This window comes from Fistularia commersonii, chromosome 10 (genome assembly GCF_037954325.1).
Source record: "Fistularia commersonii isolate RoL2024-O1a breed Wild chromosome 10, RoL_Fcom_v1.0, whole genome shotgun sequence".
In the NCBI taxonomy this organism is placed as follows: Eukaryota; Metazoa; Chordata; class Actinopteri; order Syngnathiformes; family Fistulariidae; genus Fistularia; species Fistularia commersonii.
In genome coordinates, this window is record NC_141293.1 from 6236983 (window position 1) to 6260818 (window position 23836).

The 23836-nt window shown below is 49.8% G+C and overlaps 1 protein-coding gene across 1 annotated transcript in view; it reads right to left on the minus strand.

Moving 5' to 3' along the window:
- Positions 1–511: 511 nt before the first annotated feature.
- Positions 512–23836, minus strand: part of dlgap1a (discs, large (Drosophila) homolog-associated protein 1a) — a 41094-nt gene continuing 17769 nt past the window's right edge. Inside the window, 15 exon segments of the mRNA XM_086153412.1 lie at positions 512–868; positions 870–878; positions 2607–2759; positions 5007–5098; positions 5652–5784; positions 6616–6882; positions 7574–7619; positions 7921–8003; positions 8158–8307; positions 8382–8507; positions 8762–8886; positions 13487–13769; positions 15116–15311; positions 16286–16500; positions 20730–22261. Of these exon segments, the coding sequence (XP_086009538.1) occupies positions 656–868; positions 870–878; positions 2607–2759; positions 5007–5098; positions 5652–5784; positions 6616–6882; positions 7574–7619; positions 7921–8003; positions 8158–8307; positions 8382–8507; positions 8762–8886; positions 13487–13769; positions 15116–15311; positions 16286–16500; positions 20730–22148 (3510 nt within the window). The 5' untranslated portion in view covers positions 22149–22261 and the 3' untranslated portion in view covers positions 512–655.

Sequence of the window (23836 nt, forward strand, 5' to 3'; positions counted from 1 at the left end):
GTCAGGTCGTCACATGAGCCCATGGTCAAGAAGTCATGTGGTCAGGTGGTGTGATGGACTTCCTGCTCCTGTCTGCAACAGGTTGGAACTTAATACCACCTCATGGACTTCAGACCGTCCAAAAGGCTCACCAAGAGCAACCGCAAGGTTGGAGGTTGAAGGAGAACAACAGAATTGTCCTTGGAAGTGATGTCACAGCTTCAAAAAATAAGACGAACCAGGGAGCTGCTGAGGTTCTGCTGAGGTCCACTGAGGAGAGAAGACCCGACCATGACCCTGCTGAGTTCAACTTGCCTGGAAGAAACTCCTGCCAGTCCTCAGAGACACGTGTGTGTGTGTGTGTGTGTGTGTGTGTGTGTGTGTGTGTGTGTGTGTGTGTGTTGCCCATCTGGTTCAGTTTGGATCCCTCCAAACTCAAGGCCCGTTGATGGAACTCCTCTTAAGAGCGAGTTTGGTCTGGGGACCTTTTGCCCTCTCAGACAGCTGGAGCTCCTTTGGGCATCGGGAGGGGCAGAAGATGTCTGTGCTTTGAGAAGGTCCACCTGTGAGATTTGGATGGATCCAAAGGTGCCAGTTTTTGTATGTGTGTGTCTGTGGGTGTGTGGGTGTGTTTGTGTTTGTGTGTGTGTGTGTGTGTGTGTGTGTGTGTGTCCTCTCATAGGCGTGTCTGGGCCTCTGGGATGTAGATCTCGATGCTGTCCGCACTCTCCGTGGCTGAGTTCTGCCGGACAGACGCCGCCCTCTTTGCCGCCATCAGCCTCTTCCTGGCCTCCTGCCGCTGCTTCTCCGAGCTCTCCAGGGAGCGGTCTCGGGCCAGTGGGGGGTGGGGGGGCGCCTTTGGTGGCTTCTTGGGCACCGGGGGGGGGGGGGCGCCGCTCCTGAGGGGCATTCCAGGACAAACACAGGAGTGTGTGTGTGTGTGTGTGTGTGTGTGTGTGTTCTCAGTGAGGAGGAGGAACTGCTCTTTCAGCTGAAGAACATCTAGAATCATCTCAAATCTGTGTTTGGGGATTTAACCAGACCAGGATTCTGGTTCCTTTTCTGAGTCTCCAAGTTCTGTCATTCAAACCACATTCTCAGCTTCTCCAGAGCTTCAGGAGTAATGCTTGTACCTGCCCCAACAGCCAATCAGATTACAGGGTTTGTTTCAGAGACCAAATTCCTGAAGCTGTCCATCCAGGGGGTGTTTCTGGGTTCTCTTTGCTCCTTGTGAATGGTCAGGGAATCGGGAGGCAAAGTCGATTGGTCCTTGGCCTGGCCGGGGTTCTGATGGCAGTCCAGAACTGCCATCTTCATCATCTAGACTAGTTTGGATCTGGCCAATTGAGAAGAAAATCATGCTTTTCTTGTCTGCAATGATTGGTGGGAACATCAACCAAAGTCTGTCTGGGTCTGCTGAGGTTTTCTTAAGATCCCAGTAGAACATCAGGGATTGGGATTAGGATCGTGGGAAGTAACAGTGGTGAAATTCAGATTAGGAAGGAGAACCTTCCGTTTTAGGACACCAGTGGGTGCAATCCTTTATGTGACCAGGACCTCCAGGTCTCCTCACAAGTATCTCTGATCAACAGAAGGAGCAGGGTTTGTTCTTCAGCTTCTCCTCCCTCTGTGTCTATGGATGGAGATCATGTGTGTGTGGGTGAAGAACCTCCATTGGTGACAACAGCCAGAAGACACACAACACCAAGCAACAAGTGGTGAGGAGATGGTGGGCAGCGGGAGGAAGGAAGGAGGAGGAGGAGAGGAGAGACAGAATGAAGGAGATGCATGAGGAGGCCCAGGGCGAGGAGGCCCTGAGGAGCTGGTGGCTGATGGTGGATTGCAAGCGCCTTCACTGTCAACACAAAGAAACAGAGGGAAGAGATCGGATGAGAGCATGGAGCCATCTGAAGCAGCAGTCAGGAGGACAGCAGATCTCCAGATCCACCCAGAATACAGAAGAATGTCCCTCAGAATGATCATCACTGCCACAAGACCTTCTGAAATAGGTTCAGGACCTCAACTCTGGACAGGGGTGGTTTGCAGCAGAGGTCTTACCTTGAATGTCCATCTCCCAGGGGCTCCTTCAAATCCAGGACCAAGAGGGATGAGAACAAAGCAGCTGCACCCGTACCTTCACGCACGCCTAAATTCCTCTACAGTCAGTTTGAGGAGCTCCTTAAGGAAGCCAGTAGATCCTCCTGGACAGGGAGGTGCGAGGCTGAGCCTCAGAGCAGATGCGGTCTTCACCATCAGCCCCTCCCCCACCTGAACCTGCCACATTAGCCCCTCCCCCCAGATAACTTAACTCTGCTGCACCACCCAGTGGACAAACCAATCTGTGTTGAATATTCTGGGAAGCAGAAGCTTGTCCCGAAGCAGCTAAAGGCTGAGCTGAAGGTCTGGACAAAGCAGGAGATGAGACAAAACAAACGATGCGCTGTAAGTAATCTGATTACTTAACCCCAACGCCTTCATGGAGCACCTGGTGACAGGATGAAGAGCTTATGACAGCGGATGCAGAGATGTTTAGCGCAGCAGTGAAGAACATGAGAACCCCCAGTCGGTCCGAGAGGATCGTCTGACAATGCTCAGGTCCAAGCTTGGAGACAAGTGAAAGGACCTACCTTCCTCTCAGGGGTATCCAGGGGCCTCCAGTTATTGGCCCTCAGCTGGTGGAGCTCATCAAATTTCAGGCTGATGTTCTCAATGGACAGCTGAAGCATGTCCCAGAAGCCGGCCAGGTCGGAGGAGACCGGGCGGGGGTGGGCGTTCGGGTTCTGTGGGGCAGAGATGTTTCAGACGGGGGGTCAGTGGGGGGATTCATCTGTCAGACACTTGTCACAAAAGGTGCCACATTGAACCCAAAACCAAAGGAGCCAACTGCTCCATCTCCTACACCAGACATGTCCAACATCATGTATTAATGGGGATCATGGATCAAGTGTTACATCTATGTATATACGTTAATCATATATATGGACATTTGACTTTTTCTACATACAGTGGGGCAAAAAAGTATTTAGTCAGCCACCAATTATGCAAGTTCTCCCACATAAAAAGATGATTGAAGCTTGTAATTTTCATCATAGCTACACTTCAACTATGATAGACAGAATGTGAAGAAAAAAATCCAGAAAATCACATCTGATTTTTAAAGAATTTATTTGCAAATGATGGTGGAAAATAAGTATTTGGTCACCTACAAACAAGCAAGATTTCTGGCTCTCACAGACCTGTAACTTCTTTTGTAAAAAGTGCCTTAGTCCTTCATACGTTACTGTCAGGGTCTGACACGGCTGGATCAAATTGGCAATCTGCACCAGCTGCCGCTAATTACCCAGCCCCATAAAGAGCAGCAGCATGCGCTGCTCACGGCCGGGGAATTCACAAGGGATCAAGAAGGCTCGAAGGAAGGATCGACTGGAGGTCCCAGGGCTGAAGGATTGTGGGGCCCTTCTTGTAACCCTGCCTGAGATCCTTCCGGAAATCCTGCCGTGACCTGTCCTGCCGCCCTGCCTGCAACCCTGCCTTCCTGAGACACCCTGCCTGCAACCCAGCCTGGTGAGACCCAGCCTTGTGCGACTCTGTCTCGGGGCCAGGGAATTGCCAGCGACACCCTGCCTGCCTAAAGAGCTCAAACCCTGATTTCAGCCTTGAAGGTGTGGTTCCCTGCCTGAGTCCGACCCGTGACAGTTACCTGTATTAATGGTACCTGTTTGAACTGGTTATAAGAATAAAAGACACCTTCAAACCGTTACACTCCAAACTACTCTATGGCCAAAACCCAAAAAAGCTGTCAAAGGACACCAGAAACAAAATTGTAGACCTGCACCAGGCTGGGAAGACTGAATCTACAATAAGCAGCTTGGTGTGAAGAAGTCAACTGTGGGAGCAATTATAAGAAAATGGAAGACATACAAGACCAATGATAATCTCCCTCAATCTGGGGCTTCATGCAAGATCTAACCCTGTGGGGTCAAAATGATCACAAGAGCGGTGAGCAAAAATCCCAGAACCCGCAGGGGGACTGAGTGAATGACCTGCAGAGAGCTGGGACCAAAGTAACAAAGGCTACCAGCAGTAGCACACTATGCTGCCAGGGACTCAAATCCTGCAGTGCCAGATATGCCCCCCGCTTAAGCCAGTACATGTCAAGGCCAATCTGGAGTTTGCTATAAAGCATTTAGATGATCCAGAAGAGGATTGGGAGAATGTCCTATGGTCAGATGAAATCAAAATAGAACTTTTTGGTAAAAACTCAACTTGTCCTCTTATGTGGAGAAAGAAGTTCTCCAAGGAGGAGTTGCATCTGAATGACACCATACATATATACACATATATTTACAAATATATGTTTGTTAAAGATATAAAAAGCAATGTTTACATGTAGACAATGTCTATATGTATGCATGTATATATGTGTTACATTTAATGTCTAGTGCATATATGTGGCTAATTAAAATTATATTGGTATACAGTATGATATATGTAGATGACATGTTTAATGTATTTATGTATAATGCATAATGTATGATGTATATTAGATAATGTAAAATGTATTTATACATGATGTATCATGTCTCATGTATACATACATAATGCATATATGTAGATAATGTCATAGGTATACATGCATAAAGTGTGATGCTTAATGCAAATATGCTAAACATACAGTGTATATATGTAGAATCTGTATGTAGCTAATGTCCAATCTATCCATCTTTACACATTTAATGTCATGAAAATCCATCTCAAAGTGAAGCTAAGCACCACCTGCACCCCTGATACCTTCCTGCTATTGGTCGTCAGAGACTGCATCATGGGTTCGGAGCCTCCTATTGGCTGTCCGAGATCCACCAGCATGCTGTGAGTTGTACTTCCTGTTTGTTCCCTGGGTCACATGATCAAGCCGGGTTGGACGCTTTGTTCCTCAAAAGATGATGGAGGACATCTCCATAGCGAAAAGGCCAGGGCCACACAGGCCATCTGATTTATCACCATGGCAACAGGTGGTTGGTACTCACCAGGTTCTCCTCACACAGCTCCCTGAACTGCTGGAACTTCTGGGACATCAGGAGTTGCGCGCTCCCCACGGCGCTCCTCATCTTCCCCAGAACTGCAAACAGACACACGGTTTCATCCTCTTGCTCCTATGAACCTCACAGGAGACCATGACATCAGCCCTGGGGATGGGCTTCAGCTGTGAAGAACATCTCAACTGGTCTGGACTTCTGAGTAGAAATTGGGAGGGCCTTCTTTGTATTTCCATGTCATGAAGCCTTCAGGTTCTCTCTAGGAGAGAAAACCTGAGGTTCTCAGTCGATCAATGTTTGTCGTCACTGAGGCCCCACAAGACCAATGGCTGATGATGACTAGCTGTTTCTCCTCTGAAGACCTTCAGATTCAAACCGCTGACAGCTTCCTGTTTGAATGTGAAGGTTCAAGCTGGGTTCTTTGAATGTTGGTGACCAATTTCTATGGAAGCCAGCTAAAGATTCTTCTGTATTTCCCAGAAGAAGGACCTCCACGAAATACAGCCACATCTCATGCCTGATCCAGAATATTTTTGAATCTCCCTAGCAAAGGAGACTCATCCATGCAAACCAGAGCCCCCTCAAAGGAGCAAGGAGGTGGTGGTGGTAGTGGTGGTGGTGGAGGTGGAGACATACTGTCCTCGGGCAGGTCATTCTGCTGCTGGTCCATCTCCATTTGCCGACACCAGCCCTCCATCCGGTCCGTCTCGGCTTGCAGAAGCTTCAGGAACCAGCGCCCATCCCTCTGACACACTGACCTCTGCACCACCTGCAGAGAGAGACCGAGCCGTGAGTGACTCCAGGAGGTCCATCATCTGGAGGTGGTCCATCCTCTGGAAACCTTCTCTGAATGGATCCCCTGGAGCACCTTGTGGAAACAGGTGAACCTCAAGAAAAAAGCACCCGAAGAACATCAGCGGGATGAAGATACAAATAAAACCTCGTCCATTAGTAGAGCCTTGAATCTCCAATTAACCACTGATGATCTGAGCTCAGTGCCTCCTAACGTTGGACCAGCCTTCTTTTATCTAACTTCGAGGTCCCCTTCGGTTTATTATCATCTCAGCTCACTTTCAGAAATGTGTGTGTGTGTGTGTGTGTGTGTGTGTGTGTGTGTGTGTGTGTGTGTGTGTGTGTGTGTGTGTGTGTGTGTGTGAGGATAAGACCATGAGTTGCTGTATTTGAAGGACTTCCAAAGGACCAGGCTCAAAAGCCTCTTGGGCCTCCAGAGGTCCCTGAAAAGTGGGACTTAGAATGAGATGAAGAGTGAATCCAAAGAGCTCCAAATGGCTGTAGGAGAAAGGAGCTGCCTTGACCAGGCTGCAGACGCTGAAGGTACTGCTTTCAGGCCAATCAGCCTGGAGGACAGATTGAGTCAAAGTCAGTTAGAGAAGATCAGCCCTGCTGTCAGACCATCTGGTGAAGACCTGCGATCTCACGTTGGACGAAGATAATAAGGTCTGGAAAGAGGTTTCTGGTGAACTTGATTGAGGAAAAACCATGACGGTGCAGAATGAGGTCAATGTTCTTCATCCTGAAGCCCCTGAAATGCAGCCTCAGTCTCTGCATGGTGATGCACACACACACACGCCGGACCTACCTCCAGGATGGTAGAGGTGCTGAACCCTCCGTCCAGGGTCTCCTCGGAGACGCTGTCAATCCAGGGGTCAGGGGGGGGCAGGATGGACGGGTCAAAGCTAGCGTCCTCGTACTCGTCAGCAGCGCAGGCATGGTAGTGGTTCCCTGAGCCCTGGATGCTCACTGTGGACGTGCAGGCGTCTCGAGAGTACTGACGGGACAGAAGGTCCACCTCCCTGTCTGGGGACACCAGGGGTGTGTCCAGAAGCTCCGGGAGGTCCAGGTCCGCCTGGAGGCCAGGGGAAAATGCTTCAAACCCCATGAACAGATGAACCTATGAATGATAGGATGGGTGAATGGGTGGTAATGAGCAAATGGATGGATGACTGGATGGATAAATGAATGGTTGAGTGAATGAATGAATGGATTGGATGGATGAATGGATGAGTGAATGGGTGAATCAATTAATAAATTGATGAATGGCTGAATGAATGTATGAATGAATTGATGAATGGGTGAATGGATGTTTAAATGAATAAATAAATGAGCGAATGAGTTAATGAATGGATTAAGGAAGGAATGTATGGATGAATGAATAAATGAATGAAAATGAGGTGTCCCTGGTCAATGTCAATGCCTGTAAAGGGTTAATGTTTGGAGACAGCGGTGCAATGGTCCTCAATGTTCCTTAGGTTTCTTTGGACTGCTTCTTTAAAAAGATCTCTGACCCAAACATCATATCTTCTACAGGCTGCACAAACACCTTCAGTGTTTAGCCATCGGATCCAGACTTCCACTGCTTCTGATCTGATGGATCGGGATTTCCTTCTTCTAGAGCAATGGTGTCGCTAATCGTCTAAGGGCCTTCTCTGGTGAAACTTACCAACTTTTATACAACTGTTTCTCTAGCCCTGACCAAGAAGCAGTGGGTTGGGAGGAATCGTTCAGGTGCGAAGAAGGACCAGGAGTAAGGAGCTCACCTGTACAGCTGCTGTAACACTGTTGGAGCGCTGGAAGCGTCGGTACCTGAGGAGCAGACACCAGGGTTAGACTGCTTTCTACTCACCAAAGGTCTTCCCTTGGAATACCTGGGTCCATGTGTTCATGGAGATATAAGGGACAAAGCCACGGCCTGCAAGGGCATCTGGGCCTCTCCATCATTCACTCTGTCAGTCTGGCAAAGGTTGGATCAGAACTGACAGGCTCAGAGGCCCCAAACTACAGGTCGATGTAGGAAGAAGATCCAGCGTTCCAGCCCCTCGGCCGCAGCCAGTGAGCTCTGAACAACCTGCATCAAAACATCAACCCTCCAGCCTGAGCAACATACCCTCTGTCGTCCTCCACCTGCACGCCCACGGAGGTGAACTTGGAAGAATCTTCAGGATCCTGCAACTCCTCTGGTCCATCCACCTGCGGAAGAAATGGCATACATTCATGTCAGCGAGTTAATCCTTCCTTCTGAGCGAATGAAGAATCCATCATTGATCTCCATGAATCTGCCAAGGGTTGAGCAGGTGAACCTCAGGCCCCCCAAGAAGAACCTGCTCCCCACCACCTGGTTTACCTGGATGCCGATGGACAGACACTTGCCCTTCCTGAGTGTGTCACTCCTGAAGTCCTCCCGATGTTCCTCCATCCCCAGGCCCCTGCTGAGGACCGGGGGTGACCCAGTCATAGTACTGCTGCTGACGTGTTGGCTGGCTGGTCCATGGACCTGCAGGGGCAGAAGGTTGGGGTCACCATAAGGTCAAGGTCTTGCCCAAGGCTGCTCCGCCCCGCGGGTCCCACCTGGGCGTTGGCCGCCTCAATGGCAGCCGTCAGGGCCTTCATGCTGTCGATGCTCTCCGTGGAGTTGCTGAGGCCCGACTGGATGGTCATGTCCCCCCGTGGACCTTCCTCTTCCATATAGGCATCCTGGAGATACAATGGGGGAGGGGTTTAGGGCTGAGGGCCAGACAGGACAGAGTTGCAGATGTAGAACCCAAACAAGAGAACATGGAAGAGAACCATGGGAGGACAACACAAAGATAACCCAGGCAGGATAACTTGGAGGAGATCTCAGGCAGGAGAACATGGAGGAGAACTCAAGCAAGAGAACATGGAGATAACCCAGGCAGAAGATTTTGGAGTAAACACACCCACACAAATACACACACACACACTCCTACCTGAGCAGACTCAGTGCTGCTCTGGGCCGTAATGGAGATGTAGGGCTTGGAGGCGGTTGAGCAGGTGGAGGTCCGGGGGGGCACTGGAGGGGGGGTCTTCTTGTAGGTGGTGATGCAGGAGGACACTGCAGCAGGACACACACACACACACCTGTCAAAAGCAGCTGTGTGTGTGTTGGGGGGGTGGTGTGTGTGTGGGCAGACACACACAGTCTGCCTGTCACATTTTCAGTGTTTCAGCAGAATCTGGGGTTCCACACAAGCTGTAGACAAGGTCAGGGCAGGTCCTCCTCGGTTCTTTTCTGTCAGCAGAGCAGCGCTGGAGGGGCACAGACATCAGCTTGACTGGTGTGTGTGTTTGTGTGTGTGTGTGTGTGTTTGTGTGTGTGTGTGTGTGTGTGTGTGTGTGTGTGTGTGAGTGTGTGTGTGTTCTCCGATGGAGGTTCTTGACCTCCTTGCTCCACCCTTTCCTCAGTGGGCTATCTCGGTCTTCATACATTTCCACCCGTTCTCCTATCCCCCCCCCCCCGGGCCTCAGACACTGAAGTGTCCTTAGATTACTCATGCAGACTCAAACATCTTCTGATGCTCTGTCTCTGAATGTGGACCGTTCTCTTCCTGTCCATTAGCCCGAGGTTCTTCTCTGTTGCAGATACCAACGTTCTCCCTCTTTGAATATGTTTCCCTGATGGATCGCTGTTCCTGGTGTGTCCCTCATCCAGGTATCCTTACCATCTGAAGGGTCCTTGAAGGCCTCTCAGGGAAACCACAGGATCCAACACCGATGCTCTCCACTCCACCAGAGCTGTCATCAGATCTGTGATACAGAGGAACCAGGAGAACCAGTCCTCCATCTGATCTGGGTTCTGAACCAGGAGAACCAGTCCACCAGAACCAGCTGGACTTCAGACCCCCTTCTGGTTCTCTCTGGTCTGGATCCTGATCCAGGAACTTGTCTTCTTTGGTTCTTTCACCATGGCTGTGGATTTATCTGCAGTGTCCATGTTCAACCACAAGAGGGAACTCACTCCATTGTGGATGGTGATGTTCATGTGATGGTCTTCAGGTTGTTTCTCCTGATGAGCTCGCTCTATCGGTCTTCTTCGTGTTTATATCCTGAGCTCACCACAACAAGCAAAGCAGATCTCCTTTGATGGACATCTTTGAGGGTTCCATGTCTCATCCTTCTCAGGGTCCACGGGTTCTTCTTCTCCCGAGCACCTCCTCCCACGGACCTCCACCTTCAATGTGAGCTCAGAGGAGGTTCCGCCAGCAGCTGCTGTCACACCTCACCCACCCGTGGCTGATGGCTGGAGCTCATTGATGATTGAGGTGGAGGTGTGGGAGGAGGAGGGTCTTCAGGAAAGTTTTGGACATGAGGCAGGTTCAACTCCACGTCAAACTTCACAATTTCAGATGTTCCAACCTCCTAGGCCTTCGGGGGTGCACAGTGAGTGAGTGAGTGAGTGAGTGAGTGAGTGAGTGAGTGTGTGAGTGAGTGAGAGAAAGAGAGAGAGAGAACGAAAGAGAGTCACATACATGGCCAGGACCCCCAGGTTAAGTGATAGATGACCACCATGAATGGTCCTCCTGAGCAAAAGAAGTGAGTCTGAGCTGTGGTTCTTTTGCCTCCTGGAGGTGTAGATTCTCTAAGATTCTCCGTCAGACTGGATCGGCCTGGTTCGCTGGCGTGGTGTCTGGGTCTCTATGAAGTGGTAACCTTCACTATCACTCTGGAGGTATTGTGAGAAACCGATTTCCACAGTCCAGAGTTCTCTCAGGTGTACCTTCTGTGCTGGTTCTGGTTGATGTTCTGTATGAGGTTCTAGATGCGGTTCAGGACACAGTAGGACCCACAGAAGACATCTTTCACTGGAACCTTAACTGATTAAGATGGCAGCCATCCCAAGCACCAAACATAGTGTGATGCCATGTTCTCCACAGAATGCCCACGTCTTCAAGGCGCTTGAAGGGTTCCACACGGTTTCGTCAAGCTCTCCTTCATCTATCAACCCTCCTGAGATGTTCTGTCATCTTCAGACCAGACATGGAGGTGATAATGGTTGATAGTGGGCCCAGACAATGTCCAGACAATATTTTGGCAATGTTCTGATAACATTTGGCGTTTGAAAATTCCAATTTCTCCTTGGAGAGACAGATCATTGAAGGATCTCTGAATTGGACATGAGACATGAACTGAATGTTCTCTGCTGAGAGCTGATCTCAGTGGAACTCAGACGATCCCAGGAGTTATGTAACTTCCTGTTCTTCTTAGCGGCCGGTTGTCAGATCAGATCCGTCTAACGGAGGAGATGCTGCTCCATCACCCAGAGCTGAGAAGGTTGCTGCATCCTTCTCCTCCGCTGATGATTAAGACCCACAATTAGAGCTGATGTCCAGCATTTCCAGTTGTCAGGAGAGCCTAGTGGAAAGCTAACAGTGAGGAGGTGATTGACGGTACGGAAGCTCATCAGCTGGTCAGATCAGCCTTACCTCCAGAAGAACTCCTCTGACACCCCCTCTCCCACGTAGTCTTCTTGATACTCCTGGTTCTAACCCGAGATCCCCAAGAGACATGAGAAACTTCATTCCTTTTTCACCCCTCAGAACATTCTCCTCTAAGACAACCGTAGGAGCTTCATCCTCTGGATGTCTGTTCCACAAGCTCTTCCAGCAGAAGAAGAAGTGATCTGCTCATTTCTACAGACTCTGTTCAAAGGTTCTAAAGCCCTGAAAATGAATGCATCAATTGTTGACTTTGCAATGAGCCTCCTGACTGTTTCCAGATTGCAGGAGAACCTTAAGAGAACCTAGGCAGGGGAACCTAGAGAGAACCCAGTAATCAAAGGGGCTGAGCCAGGGGTGACAGTAGGTCTGGTGCCTCGTGCCACGAGAAGATGCAGCACCAGGAAGATGGGAGCGTGGCCTGTCCAGGAGCACCATGGCTCAGAAGTCTGCTTAAACCTCCTTCAGCTGCAGGTTGGCGGACTGTCTGAGCTCCAGTCCCTGCTGGACAGGGTCGTCTGGCCCAAATTCTCCTCCTTGGAGAGCACCCCAGCCTCCAAACGTGCACCAAACATAGGTTGGAAAATGCCCCAGATCAAATTGATGGGAGATTTTAAGCGACTGAAAGCAGCTGAGAAAGGAAGCTCCTCCTCAGTGACTGGAGCTTCTCCAGCAGGAGGTGGGTGGTCCTTCGGAAAGTCACTGGTTACAGATGGAGATCGGTGCTCCTCATTGAATGTGCTGGGATGTTTCACACAAGCGTCTGCAGACAGCCCTGGGACAGGATGGACCATAAATCCCCCCAACGATGTTCCACACTCTGATGGTTTTCTTGCAAGGCTCCAGAGAGATACTAAGAGGTTTCATTTGTTTGCTTTTGACTTTTCCACTTTAGAATGCATGAAGTGAGAGGCTTGGAAACAAAACCAGCAAGAATCTAAAGCTACCTTCACCTCTGGTCAGAACAAGGACCTTCTGGGTGACCTTCTGGGAGGGCTAAAACCTGCAGGTCTACCTTGAAGTGAACGATGGAGACATCATCTTCAGGACTTGGTTCTCTTCTGGACTTTCACTTGAAAATGGCAATCAATAATTTAGTAAACCATCAGAAAATGGAGAAAGACATCTTCTACGTCTGCAAAGGTGACCATGTTCTTCACATCTAAAACCCACATGGGGCAGAACTTCCTGAGAAGAAGAAGGAATGTGAAGATTCTTCATATCCATGGGCTGAAGTTCAAGACATGATTCAAAAAGCAGAAGAACCAGCCCTGAAGATCTGCTAGACCTTTTCTGCGCTTGTCAGGAGTTTGTTCTCTGAGCAGACAATTAAAGATAGAGGAGCAAGCATTCTGGTCCCGTGGAGAAAAATGGCTGCGGGTCAGTGGACGGCACAGCACCATCTATCAGCACCATCTCCACTCATCTGGAAGAAGAGCCCCACGCCTACTGTGCAGTGTGTGTGTGAGTGAATCCCCAGAGGAGCGGAGAATGTAGGTCATCTTCAGCAGAGCTCTTGGAGAATAAAGGCCGTCCTGGAACGTCAACTCCAACTCCCCGCGGCCGCTCTGGAGACCTCAGAGGAGGACCAGCAGATTAGCTCTCTGCTCTGCTGTGTGTGAGTGAGTGAGTGAGTGAGTGAGTGAGTGAGTGAGTGAGTGAGTGAGTGAGTGAGTGAGTGAGTGAGTGAGTGAGTGTGAGAACACAGCTCTGACAGAGAGTAAATAACAGCGTGGAATCGGACCGTGACTGAACGCACACTCACACCTACACACAAGACACACAAGACACACACACACACACACACATACACACACACGCAGCAACCTGTCATGACCCCTGGCATGACCCCTGGAACATCCAGAGCTTCTGCGATGCAAACAAAAACGGAAGGATACGATGGGATTTGAACCAATACAGATCCATCAGCAGAAGGTGGGATGGAGATGGAAGATGGAGACAACCTGGACTCACTGACTTCAGGCACCTTTAGCTCAAATGTTGAATGTCAACATAAAACTCCATCTGGGAGGAGACAGGCTTCTATCAGGAGTTCCTCTGGGGAACCTGTCAGGTTTATAAAGCAGGAGAACGGAGTCCTGAACTTTGGTACCAGGTGTCTCAAGTCAGGAGGTGCTTCCTGCAGAACCACCAACCCAACATCTCAACCTTCAGAACTGAAGATGGGCTCCCAGTACACAGGGGCCATATGAGACCTACCTGTGCTGCTCTGGATGGTCCTGACGGTGGTGGCCGATGTGCGAGGCGGAGAAGATGGCAGCAGGAGCAGAGGCCTCCCTCCCTCTCCTTCCTCATCTCCGGAGCAGCCCTGGTCGATGGCCCTCACATAGCTATGGCTCCTCATGCGGAAGCATCCAGGCATGGGCAGGGTGTCCATGGCGTCCATGCTGTCCATGGCGGCTTCCATGGCCTGCGCCTGCATTTCACTGTAGACCTGCTCGCACACCTGCTCAATCTGCCCGTTCACCTCGACCTCGCTCAGCTGGAGGCCAAAAGACAGAAGGCAAGATGTTACTTTCCCAGGTCGCTACAGAAGATGGTGGCAGCCGTTTAACTGACAGGTCTCATAGGCAACTCTCCAACTCTACACATTCTCCACCTGGAGGACTATGGCAAGAGAGGAGCGCCTCCTGGAGGACCATCTCATCAAGTGCTCATTCTGACGCTGACGCAATATTGTCCACATGAAGGTCCTCCAAATTCCTGAGGAGGTTTTTCAGGCTCTGTTGTAGATGTTAACATTGTCAAGGTTTGGACCTATTTGCAGAGTCTTTTCTACCTGAAAAGATATTTGAAGAAATAATCGATCAATCGATGGAAACCCTCCATGAGAGGATCAATGTCCTGGAGATTCATCCACAACCTGCCCTTGAAGGCTAAAGACGTCAGGGGCTGTCCTGTCTCCTGTCTCCTTGGGCCATTAGTTCTGATGTTGAGGAGAACCTCAGGGGTGAACCTGACAGAAGCTAACCCTTCAGGTGATTGACGTCTTGGTCTCCTCCCTACCTTTATCTACTGCTCTCCCTGTCTGACTGAGAGATCATCTCAACTGAAAAGTCCTTCTGTCAAATATTTGAATTTCAACTGCAGAACCCAGAACCCACCCTCCATCACAGGCGTCTATTCTGAAAATATCTGCAGGATTGAGAAGATCCAAGTTCTTGTGTTTTCATCTGGCAGATCAAAACCTTCTGCCCCGAGAGCCCAACATCTACCACTGGAAGCAAGAGATGCTACCAGGGGCACCCACCTATACTCTCCACAAGTCAACAGGAGAACATCAGCTACATTGGTTCTAAGAATGGAATTCCAGGGAGATACAAGAGGCCCCTCCAGGAAAACCGGAGGCCCAGTGTGTGTGTGTGTGTGTGTGTGTGTGTGAGACACCATTAGTGAGGACAATAGACAGTTAGCAGAGGACATGCGAGGTGGTGAGGTTGTTTGGGTAGAAAGCAGGCTTGAGGTGAAGGTGGTAGTGAAGATGGTGAGGACAAGGCCTTCACTTCAGGTCCAACTCCGAACTATAAGTGGAGCAGCACCTAAAAAGGTACCTGAAAGGTACTCTCTACCTATATCTTCTGTATCTGACTACAAATCATGGATGTTCTAACCCATCAAATCTCCCAGAGAACAGAGATCTGAACCCTGCCAGTTTTGGAACTACTCCAGACTGTCAGGGTTCCTCAGAGAACATGGTGGTGTAACCATTCATGAAATTATCACAATAAGACAAATACTGAACCTCCTCAGGCTGTCTCATGCTTTTCAAGATGAGCAACCCTCACAGTGTGGAGGATGAAGATGATTCTGAGGACACATTCCACCAACCTGGCTGATGGTGCTCATGGCTCTCATGTAGCTTTCATTGCGGGAGCGGTATTGGGGTGAGGACAGCAGCGATTTGGGGTCGAGGAGGGTTTTGGGGTCCAGGGTGTCCAGGCTTCTATTGATTGAAACCTCACTCACCGCTCGCAGGTAGCTGTGGCTCCGGATCTGCAGCTTCGGAGAATGTTCTGTGGAGATCCTGTGGAGCACACACTCAGTGACTGAGAGGAACATCCCTCACAACCTGTCCCACAGTCTGCCTCCTCAGATCTCCAGTCCTCAAACCCATGACTTTCAAACTCACCATCACCTCACTCACCTTATCTAATCCAATCTAATCTACCAATTTCAATGTATTTGATAGGCTCTTATCTAATCTGTTCCAAACGTTCTAATCTAAAGGTAGGGAATCTAAACGATGTAATTTTATTATTTAAATTTAGGGAATGGAATCTAAAACAATCAAATGTTATGATGTATTTTAATTAGTAATGTAATCCAATGTAATCTGATCTCATTGATAATCTACTGTAATCTGGTATTCTGTCCAGGGTGAAGTGGATAGTCAGTCCAGCGGTGGCCAATCAGACGGCAGACAGAGTGAAGGTTTGGAACCTGCAGCAGAAAATATTACATATTAAAAACAACCGGACTCAAACTCCAACCCCATGAATCCCTGAAGCAGGAGGTGAATCAGTCTAGAGGATTTCAGTTCAGGTTCTGTCAGAGTACCGCTTAAATACTCTGAAATACTCTGTGACTGAAAGTACTCAGAGTACTCAAGAACTCATGTACTCAAGTACTCATGGTGCCAAATAAACTAATCCCCCAGGAGCAAATAAAGTGAGGACATGACCTCAAACCAGGAAACAAACAAGAATGAGTGAATTCTTCACTCATTCTTTCACTCGGACTTTCGCACCACCGTCTGAAGATCAGACTGATTGTACTGCAACAAAGAACCAGCTGAGGAGGACATGAACTCTTGGTCAGGAGCAGTAAGTGACATGATGACCAGCAGTAAGAAGAAATGACAGCAAATGACAAGCAAACGGAAATAAAAAGATCATTGTGGAGTTGAGATCTTTGGCCATTGAATGATCTTAGAATCAGACCAAAGAGCCTGGAGGTCCAGTGTGAGTAACAGTGGTGTGAGGAGTGGGTGGGGCTTACTGCAACGTGGTCATCTCAGTCAGCGACGGCTGTGTGGCCTTCAGGTAACTGGCCCGCCGTGCCTGAACCTTGGGCGAGGGCTTGGGGCTCCCATCAGAGTCACCGCTGTCGTCCTCGGCCATGGCTTTGACATAGCTGCCACTCCTCATCCTCCGGCAAGGGATATCCTCCTCCTTTCCCAGAGGAGAGAAGCTGCTCCACTCGTCCTGAGGTACCTGCAGGAGAAGCCACACCCATCACCTGTCACTGATGACGGCCGGCTGCTGCAGCACACACACACTGGACCAGAGAGGGATGGTGGGGTGGGGGTGGGGGGTCATTAATCTCACATATACATACACACACACACACATTACATGCACACAAAGAATGCTGCCACACTTTGTTGGCTAATTAGCAGATACTAGGACAGAGGGCTTGGAGAGGTTTCTCTGTGGCCAAATAAAACATCTGCTGTCAAGGAGTCAACTTGGTTATCTGAGCATGTGTGTGTGTATGAGGACAGTCCTGTGTGTTTCACGGGTGCATTATTTCACTGTGTGTGTGTGTGTGTGTGTGTGTGTGTGTGTGTGTGTGTGTGTGTGTGTGTGTGTGTGTGTGTGTGTGTGTGTCTGTCCAGATGGATGATGGAGTGTTTGATCTGATTTCATGGTTGGTGTGTGCCATCCCTCTGAGTGTCTGTGCCACTGTGATGTCACTGTGACGTCACCTGCCAAACAACAACCACTTCCTGTTGTCAGAAATGTGACAGACAACCAGAGACGGAGATTACATATGAATCACCCCGAGATCTGCTGGCATGTGTGTGCTTTTGTGTGTGTGTGTGTGTGTGTGTGTGTGTGTGTGTGTGTGTGTGTGTGTGTGTGTGTCATCAGAGACACAAATGAGCAGTTTGGCTATAAAAAGCTGGTGCGGGGAAAGGACCAGCTGCAGCAGCGGCGGCGGCACCTCCTCGCCCACGCAGCTCGCCGCTGATCCACTTCCTGCTGGAATGCTATCATTAATGCAGCGGCTGTCGCTGTGTCTCCTCCGCTCTTCTGCCTCCTATCCTTCTCCTCGTTCTTCTCCTCCTATCCTTCTTCTCCTCTACCTTTCTCCTCCTCTCCTCCCTCTTCTATCTCTCCTCTCCCCCCCTACTTGTCTCCTTGTTCCTCTCCTTCCTCCCCTCCTCCTCACATCCCAGGAAAGCCCAAGCATCTGCATCACCTCGTGGCAGAGTCTGGAGGTGGTTGCCATAGCAACGCTGGCTGTTTTGAAGCCTGAGCCAGGACCAGGTGAGCCGTGGTTGCTGGGGGAGACAAGGCTGGTCACCGGTCTTCTATCAAGTCTGACGGTTCAGAGTTGGGGGGTGGCTGGCCCTGTTGTCTTCTCCATGATTGGTTCTCCCAGCTGGATGCGCGGGTCTTGCTGGTCCCAGGAACCCTCCAAGCCTGAGCAGGACACTGAACCCCTGCTGCTCCCCTGGAGCTGCTTAGTGGCCACACCTTCTGCTCAGGTTCATCCATAGCGGTACAATGCAATGGTGGAATCTAACTGATGTTGTGCTCTATGTAGAACTGAATGACAATACAGGTCTTTCTTCTTCTGCTGCTGTCCAGACCTTCTCAGCAGCACCTGATCCATCCATTCAGTCCTCTGTAAAAGCAGAGTCATTCTCTGGGCTAATATCACACAGTGAACAGCTAAATCCTGACCTTCTTTTTTTAAAACCAGGGTCCAGTATCCCATAAAATAAATGTTCACCCATTAATGTCTTCAATAATGAGAGACAGGCTGCTGATGGACCTCTGAGCTGTCAATCAGATATCTGAGGGAGGTTTCGGCCTCAGCTTCCTCTCCATTTGAGGTCAACGTGAAGATGGGGAGAAGATGAACCCGGACCTGACTCAGAGGGTTGGAAAATCCCAGGTGAGACCAAAGACATATTTCATCTCATCTCATCTTGTGGAACCACACGTTCTCAGGCTGAGGAACATCTTCAACCCCATTGGTCACTGATAACCACAACATCTGCATTACATAAATAGATCACTTCCTGTGCTGAAGATGAGGAAGACTCTAATCTAAGCTAAACTGACCTAAAGCCAGAGGTCATCTCTTCATCCCTCAGTCAGAACCTGAAGACAAGGTGGAACCTCTTCAAAAACCTAACAAGGCCTGTTAAACCAAGAGAACCCAGACCTGGGGGACAGAGAACCCTCACTGATCTCCGGCCATATAAAAAGGCGCGCACACGCACGCACACATGCACACACGCACACACGCACACACACACACACACACACACACACACACACACACACACACACACACACAAACACACACACACACACACACACACACACACACACACACACACATACACACACACACGTGGCAGGGAGATATTTCACTTCAACCAGGACGTACTAGAACTTCCCTGACATCCCATCACCTCCATAGAAATTTGATTGGCAGCTCTAATCTCAAATTCCATTTCTTCCCAATTCCAGATGTTCTGAACAAGGACCGCTTTGGTCCAGATGTTTAGAACAAATACTGGGTCAGACCAGACGTTTTGGTTCTGTTGTTCAGTCGGTGGAAGTGAAACTCCTCTGTACCACTGATCTCCACAAGGTGAAACAGGACAACACAGGGTTCACAGCCATGAGGACAGGGCAGGAGGACCAGCAGGAGAACAAAGAAACTGCACTAAATCAAAAATGAGGTCTAGAGAAAGCAAAGATGTGGGTCTTCATGGGTTCATGTCATCACCTAGCATTCAGAGAGTAAGGCTGCTACTGGCTCTGCTCTTACTTCTCCTTCAAACTCAGATGGAGGATAGACGGAGGAAGAGGAGAAGAAGGAGGAAGAGGAGGCTCCTCAAACCAAGAGGAAGTAAAGGAGGTGCAGGAGGGTGGGGGTCAGGAGGCTGAGGGTTGGTGAGTGGATGAGAGGGGGACCAGAGTAAAGGACTGGAGGTCCAATGTTCCCTCTAAGACCATGGAACCACTTAGAACTGGGCACATAGAAAGACAGAACCCGCTCCCCCACCATGCTTTGATACAGTCCATGAGGACTTAAACCCGCTGAATGGGGCTCCGGGACCTTCTCAGTCGGTCTAGAAACCGAAACTGTAAACCACATCTCATATTCACGTCTCCAGGTTCTCCGTCAGAACATCCAATCCTACACTTGGGACTTTTGAAGTTTAAATGTTTTGATTACTTAAGTAGTCAGTTCCTCAGTTCCACAGTATTAGTGCTCCTCCTGGTGACCTGGTCGGGAATGGAGAAACACTGCCTATCCTGCCTGACCTATCCATGGTTTGTTGCCATGGCGATCTCTTTTTGGGTTCTATAAATGGAGTCTGTTTTGAATCTCCCTGATCGACCGGGTAGAGCAGGTAGATCTCAGCTATCCACAGACACCAGAGGAGGTCGTTATCAAGGGTCTGCTGACCAAGGGACTGTTTACTAAGGGACAGCTGATCAAGGGACTGGTTACCAGGGGGCTGGTTTGGTGACCAAGGGGCTGGTTACCTAGGGGCTTCTGTTCGTAACCAACCTAAGGCTGATTAAGGCTTGACTGTCTGATGACCGAAGTTCTGTTTCCCCTCTCAAATCAATATCAGTGAGAGACATTGTGTTTGAATGCAGAACATCTGTTGCATTTTGTTCAATCATGTTTTTATCCATTAAGTTCTGTTGTGCTCTGTTCCAATCTGTTCTACTCAGGACATTATGGTAAGATCCAGCAGTGGTCTCCATGGTTCCTGGTGCTTGCAGGCCTCAGGCTTTCCTCATGGACTGGAAGAGTTTGGTCAGATTAGAAAGGAATCTTAGGTTTCAGACAAAACTAGATGCAAAATATTGAACAACTGCTAAATTCTAAAGCTACAATGGCACCAGTATGATGGGATGGTAGACACCCAGACCAGCACCAGATGCTGCTTCCATGCTGGAGATGCCAATTTATTCATACGGACCCGACAACCTTTCTTTTGTTGACGGGGGCTGAAGGTTGCACTTGCAGCCTGAATCTAAAGGATAAACTTCAGCTGAACCTTCACTGTCAGAGCTCAGAGTGGCTTTGAGCCTCTGAGCGTCATCATTGGTTGGATTTAAAAGGGGCCAGGGACGCTTCAGTAAAGGAATGGAAAGTTTTTAACTTTGATTTGGTTTAGGGATCTGTTTACCTTGAAACCTTCTGACCTCCTGACCCTCTGCCAAGCCCTTTGTGGCTCGGCAACAAGGAGAGAAGTCGAGCCTTCGTCTGAAAGCTGTTCTGCGTTCACTTCTTTGTGTCTGGATCTCCAGGCAGGAGACAACCGCCAGCTTAGAGGAAACATTGGACATACGTCATGAAGAAAAGGGGTCAACAGAGGGTGAGGGTGAGGTGAGGGTGAAGGAAAGGGGAGGTGAATCGACTGGTTGCGGATCAGAATTGAGAAGGGGTTATTTACCTGTAAGAAATGGCAAGAGCGCTCCTGCTGCTGACTGGCCTTAGATTTGACTAGAGCTCTATCTAGGTTTAGATTACCGGGTCCTGCGCTGGTTTGGAGGTGGTTTTGGCTGCTGTTGTTGGTGTAGACCTCTCGGGCCCTGCTCACCGTTAGGCTCGATGACCACGCCCCTTTCTTCACAAGGGGCCCGTCCACATGACCCAGTGGCAGCAAGGGCCCACTTCCTCCACCGATACTGCCACCGACGTTATTGCTGCTACCACTAACCGGCACACAGGCCGATGAGGCGGAATACTTGACATCGTTGTTGCTCCGGGATGCTTTGAGTGCAGGGTGGTGGTACGAGTGGCCATGGTGAGTGTGGGTGTGCGTGTGCTCGCTGAGGGTGCCGTAAGGGTCCATCATGAAGTATTGCTGGGACTGCGAGGAGGAGAGGTTGGGCAAGGGCGACTGGGAGAACTTGTCTGGGTTGTTGCCAGGGTACCGGCCCATGGTCATGGCAATGGGAGAGGGGGAAACGGAGGGCGAGGGTGAGAGCGGAGGTTGGTGGTGGTGAGGGTGGTAGAGACACAGCTCCCGCTCCAGGTTGTCATCTGAGCTCCAATAGCCAGAGCCCGGCGCAGACGCCGAGCCGTGGAGCTGGTGGTGATGGTGGTGGTGGTGGTGGCTTCGATGTTTGGGCTCTGCTGATCGACAGCGCTCGCGGCTCTTGCTGCGCTTCCGGTGGCGCACTCCCACCGGTGGGGTCTCACCATCTGGGCTGGCCCTGGAACCACCACCACCACCTCCTCCTCCTCCACCAGCAACACCACCATTAACACTCCCATTATTGGCCCCCTTGGAGGACTGCATGTGGTGCGGACCCTCCAACGAATGTGACTTTGTGAAGAGTTTCTGGACCGAGTGGACCAGGTGGCGGATCCTCCCCGGGCTGTCATTGCTGCCAGCAGCCCCCAAACCCCCACTGTGGGCCAGCACTCCCCTCTTGTACTGCAGTGTGTGGTAGCCGTCTCTGGAAAATGACGGCTGACGCTCAAACGGGTCCGCAAAGTTTGCCGGTACCCGGGTGGGCGTTTTACCTCCGTAGCCTCCACCTCCTCCTCCTCCCCCTCCTCCTCCTACATATGGTACCATGGCCAAACACTCATCCTTTACCTCAGGATGGTGAGATGAGGAGGTGGAATGGCACCGCCTCGGGAAGGTTCCGTAGGGGACGATGCCGGTGCCGTCGGAGGGATACGAGGTACGTGGAGCATTATAGTAGGACAGCTCGGCCGGGTGCGGCATCGCAACGGGCACTGGCATGTCCATTTGGCTAATCAAGAAGGGTTTGCGGTCAATGTGCTGACCGACCAGTTCGTATGATGGTTCATAGGAGACCACATGATGGTGTCCCCGACTACCGGACAGGCCTTTCATGACAGGGGGAAGGATGCGTGGATGGGAAGAGGAGTGATATGGATGAGAGACGCCGGGTGGCCGCCTTCACCAAAACCTGCAGATGGATATCCCTGAGAGGACAGCAGCCGACTCTGGAAGACAGGAAGATAGAGGACACGTTAGGAGAAGAAGTACTGAAAAGAAAACACACCTCGACTGACACCTCTGTCACACCCCTGCTGCCCTTCTCCCTTTCTGACCCCAGTCCAGGTAGAAGGCCGCCTGCAGCTGGGATCTGTCTCAAGTTCTTGGCCAATCAAAAGCAGTTCTTCCTCGCTGCTGGCATCTTCTGGGTGAACGTTGGGTTTGTGAAGATCATCTTAAAAAGTGTGGTCAAGACCTGCTCTGCATGGCCAAGACCTGCTCTGCATGGGAAGAGTCTTTGGACACCCGGGCTGGGACAGTGGGGCATAGACATGACATCTACAGACATAGCATCTATAGACATGACATCTGAGTGACTGGTTTGATGTAATTTCCCTCCAAACACAAACTCGCATCCAGTGTCTTCTGGGTTCACGTGTCTGCAGGACATGCATTAGGGGGAATTCAAATTCATCCTGACATGATGCTTGTATGCTTATGAAGTCCCGTGTTCACATTTCATTTCGTATCTCCAGGGCTTTGCTAGAGGACATCTGAATTGTGCATGTGACCTGGTGAAGCAGAGAAATGGCTCGGCCTGGCTGAGGGTTTGCCAGTCAGAGGGTTAGCATCCAAACTCCAGCCAGTGAATGCACTCTGACTTCTCACCGTCGGCGAGGAACTTAAGGCTTTTGTCTGTTGAGGTCCTCCGTCATCCATGTCTTGCCATTGAAATGAAAACACGCTGTGTCTTATAAAGCTTAGCACACATTAATATCAGATTCTCATAATATGATGTTCAGAGACCATCTCAAAGTCTCATTGCTAGAGGCAGCGCAACAGGAGAGGCAAACAATGCAAGCGGTTCCTCAGAGAGTCTATGAGATAAGAGGGGACGGTAAATTAGAAGACCAGCAGTGGGTCCGGTGGACATACTGAGGAGGACACATAGCTCGGGGAGACTTCCACTCATTGGAGGAACAGAAGGAGTAATCCTGGAGTCTCTGCTAGGGGCCGTGGAACCAGTGACCCTTACATTGCTTAAATAACCTTCCCACCAAGCCAGAAGGCCTCAGAAGGTTCCAACACTCCTTCAGGGATACCAGTCCCAGTCCTTCAGAATCTTTGGGACTGGATTTTAGCTCCCAAGTCAAAGCATTTCCGTCTCATTACTCACCAAAGGTATCATGCTCCATGGTTTTTGGACCCAAAGGATTTGGGTTGGATTTGGATTTGGGTTGAAAGACCTTAAAACACTTGATAGCCTTAACTTTGACACTTTATATTTTATTGTATTGCTTATTCTCCTCCTTCCTACTATTATCTATCATTGTTATGTTTTACTTGAAACTCTGGCACAACAATTTCCTTCGGGATAAATAAAGTTGTTCTTATTCTTATTCTTATTCTTATTCTTATTCTTATTCTTATTCTTATTCTTATTCTTATTCTTATTCTTATTCTTATTCTTATTCTTATTCTTATTCTTATTCTTATTCTTATTCTTATTCTTATTCCCGAGCTCCTCCTAGCTTGGAGAGGGAGGAACCCTGATGAAGGTTCATCAATGACGGTCAAAGCAG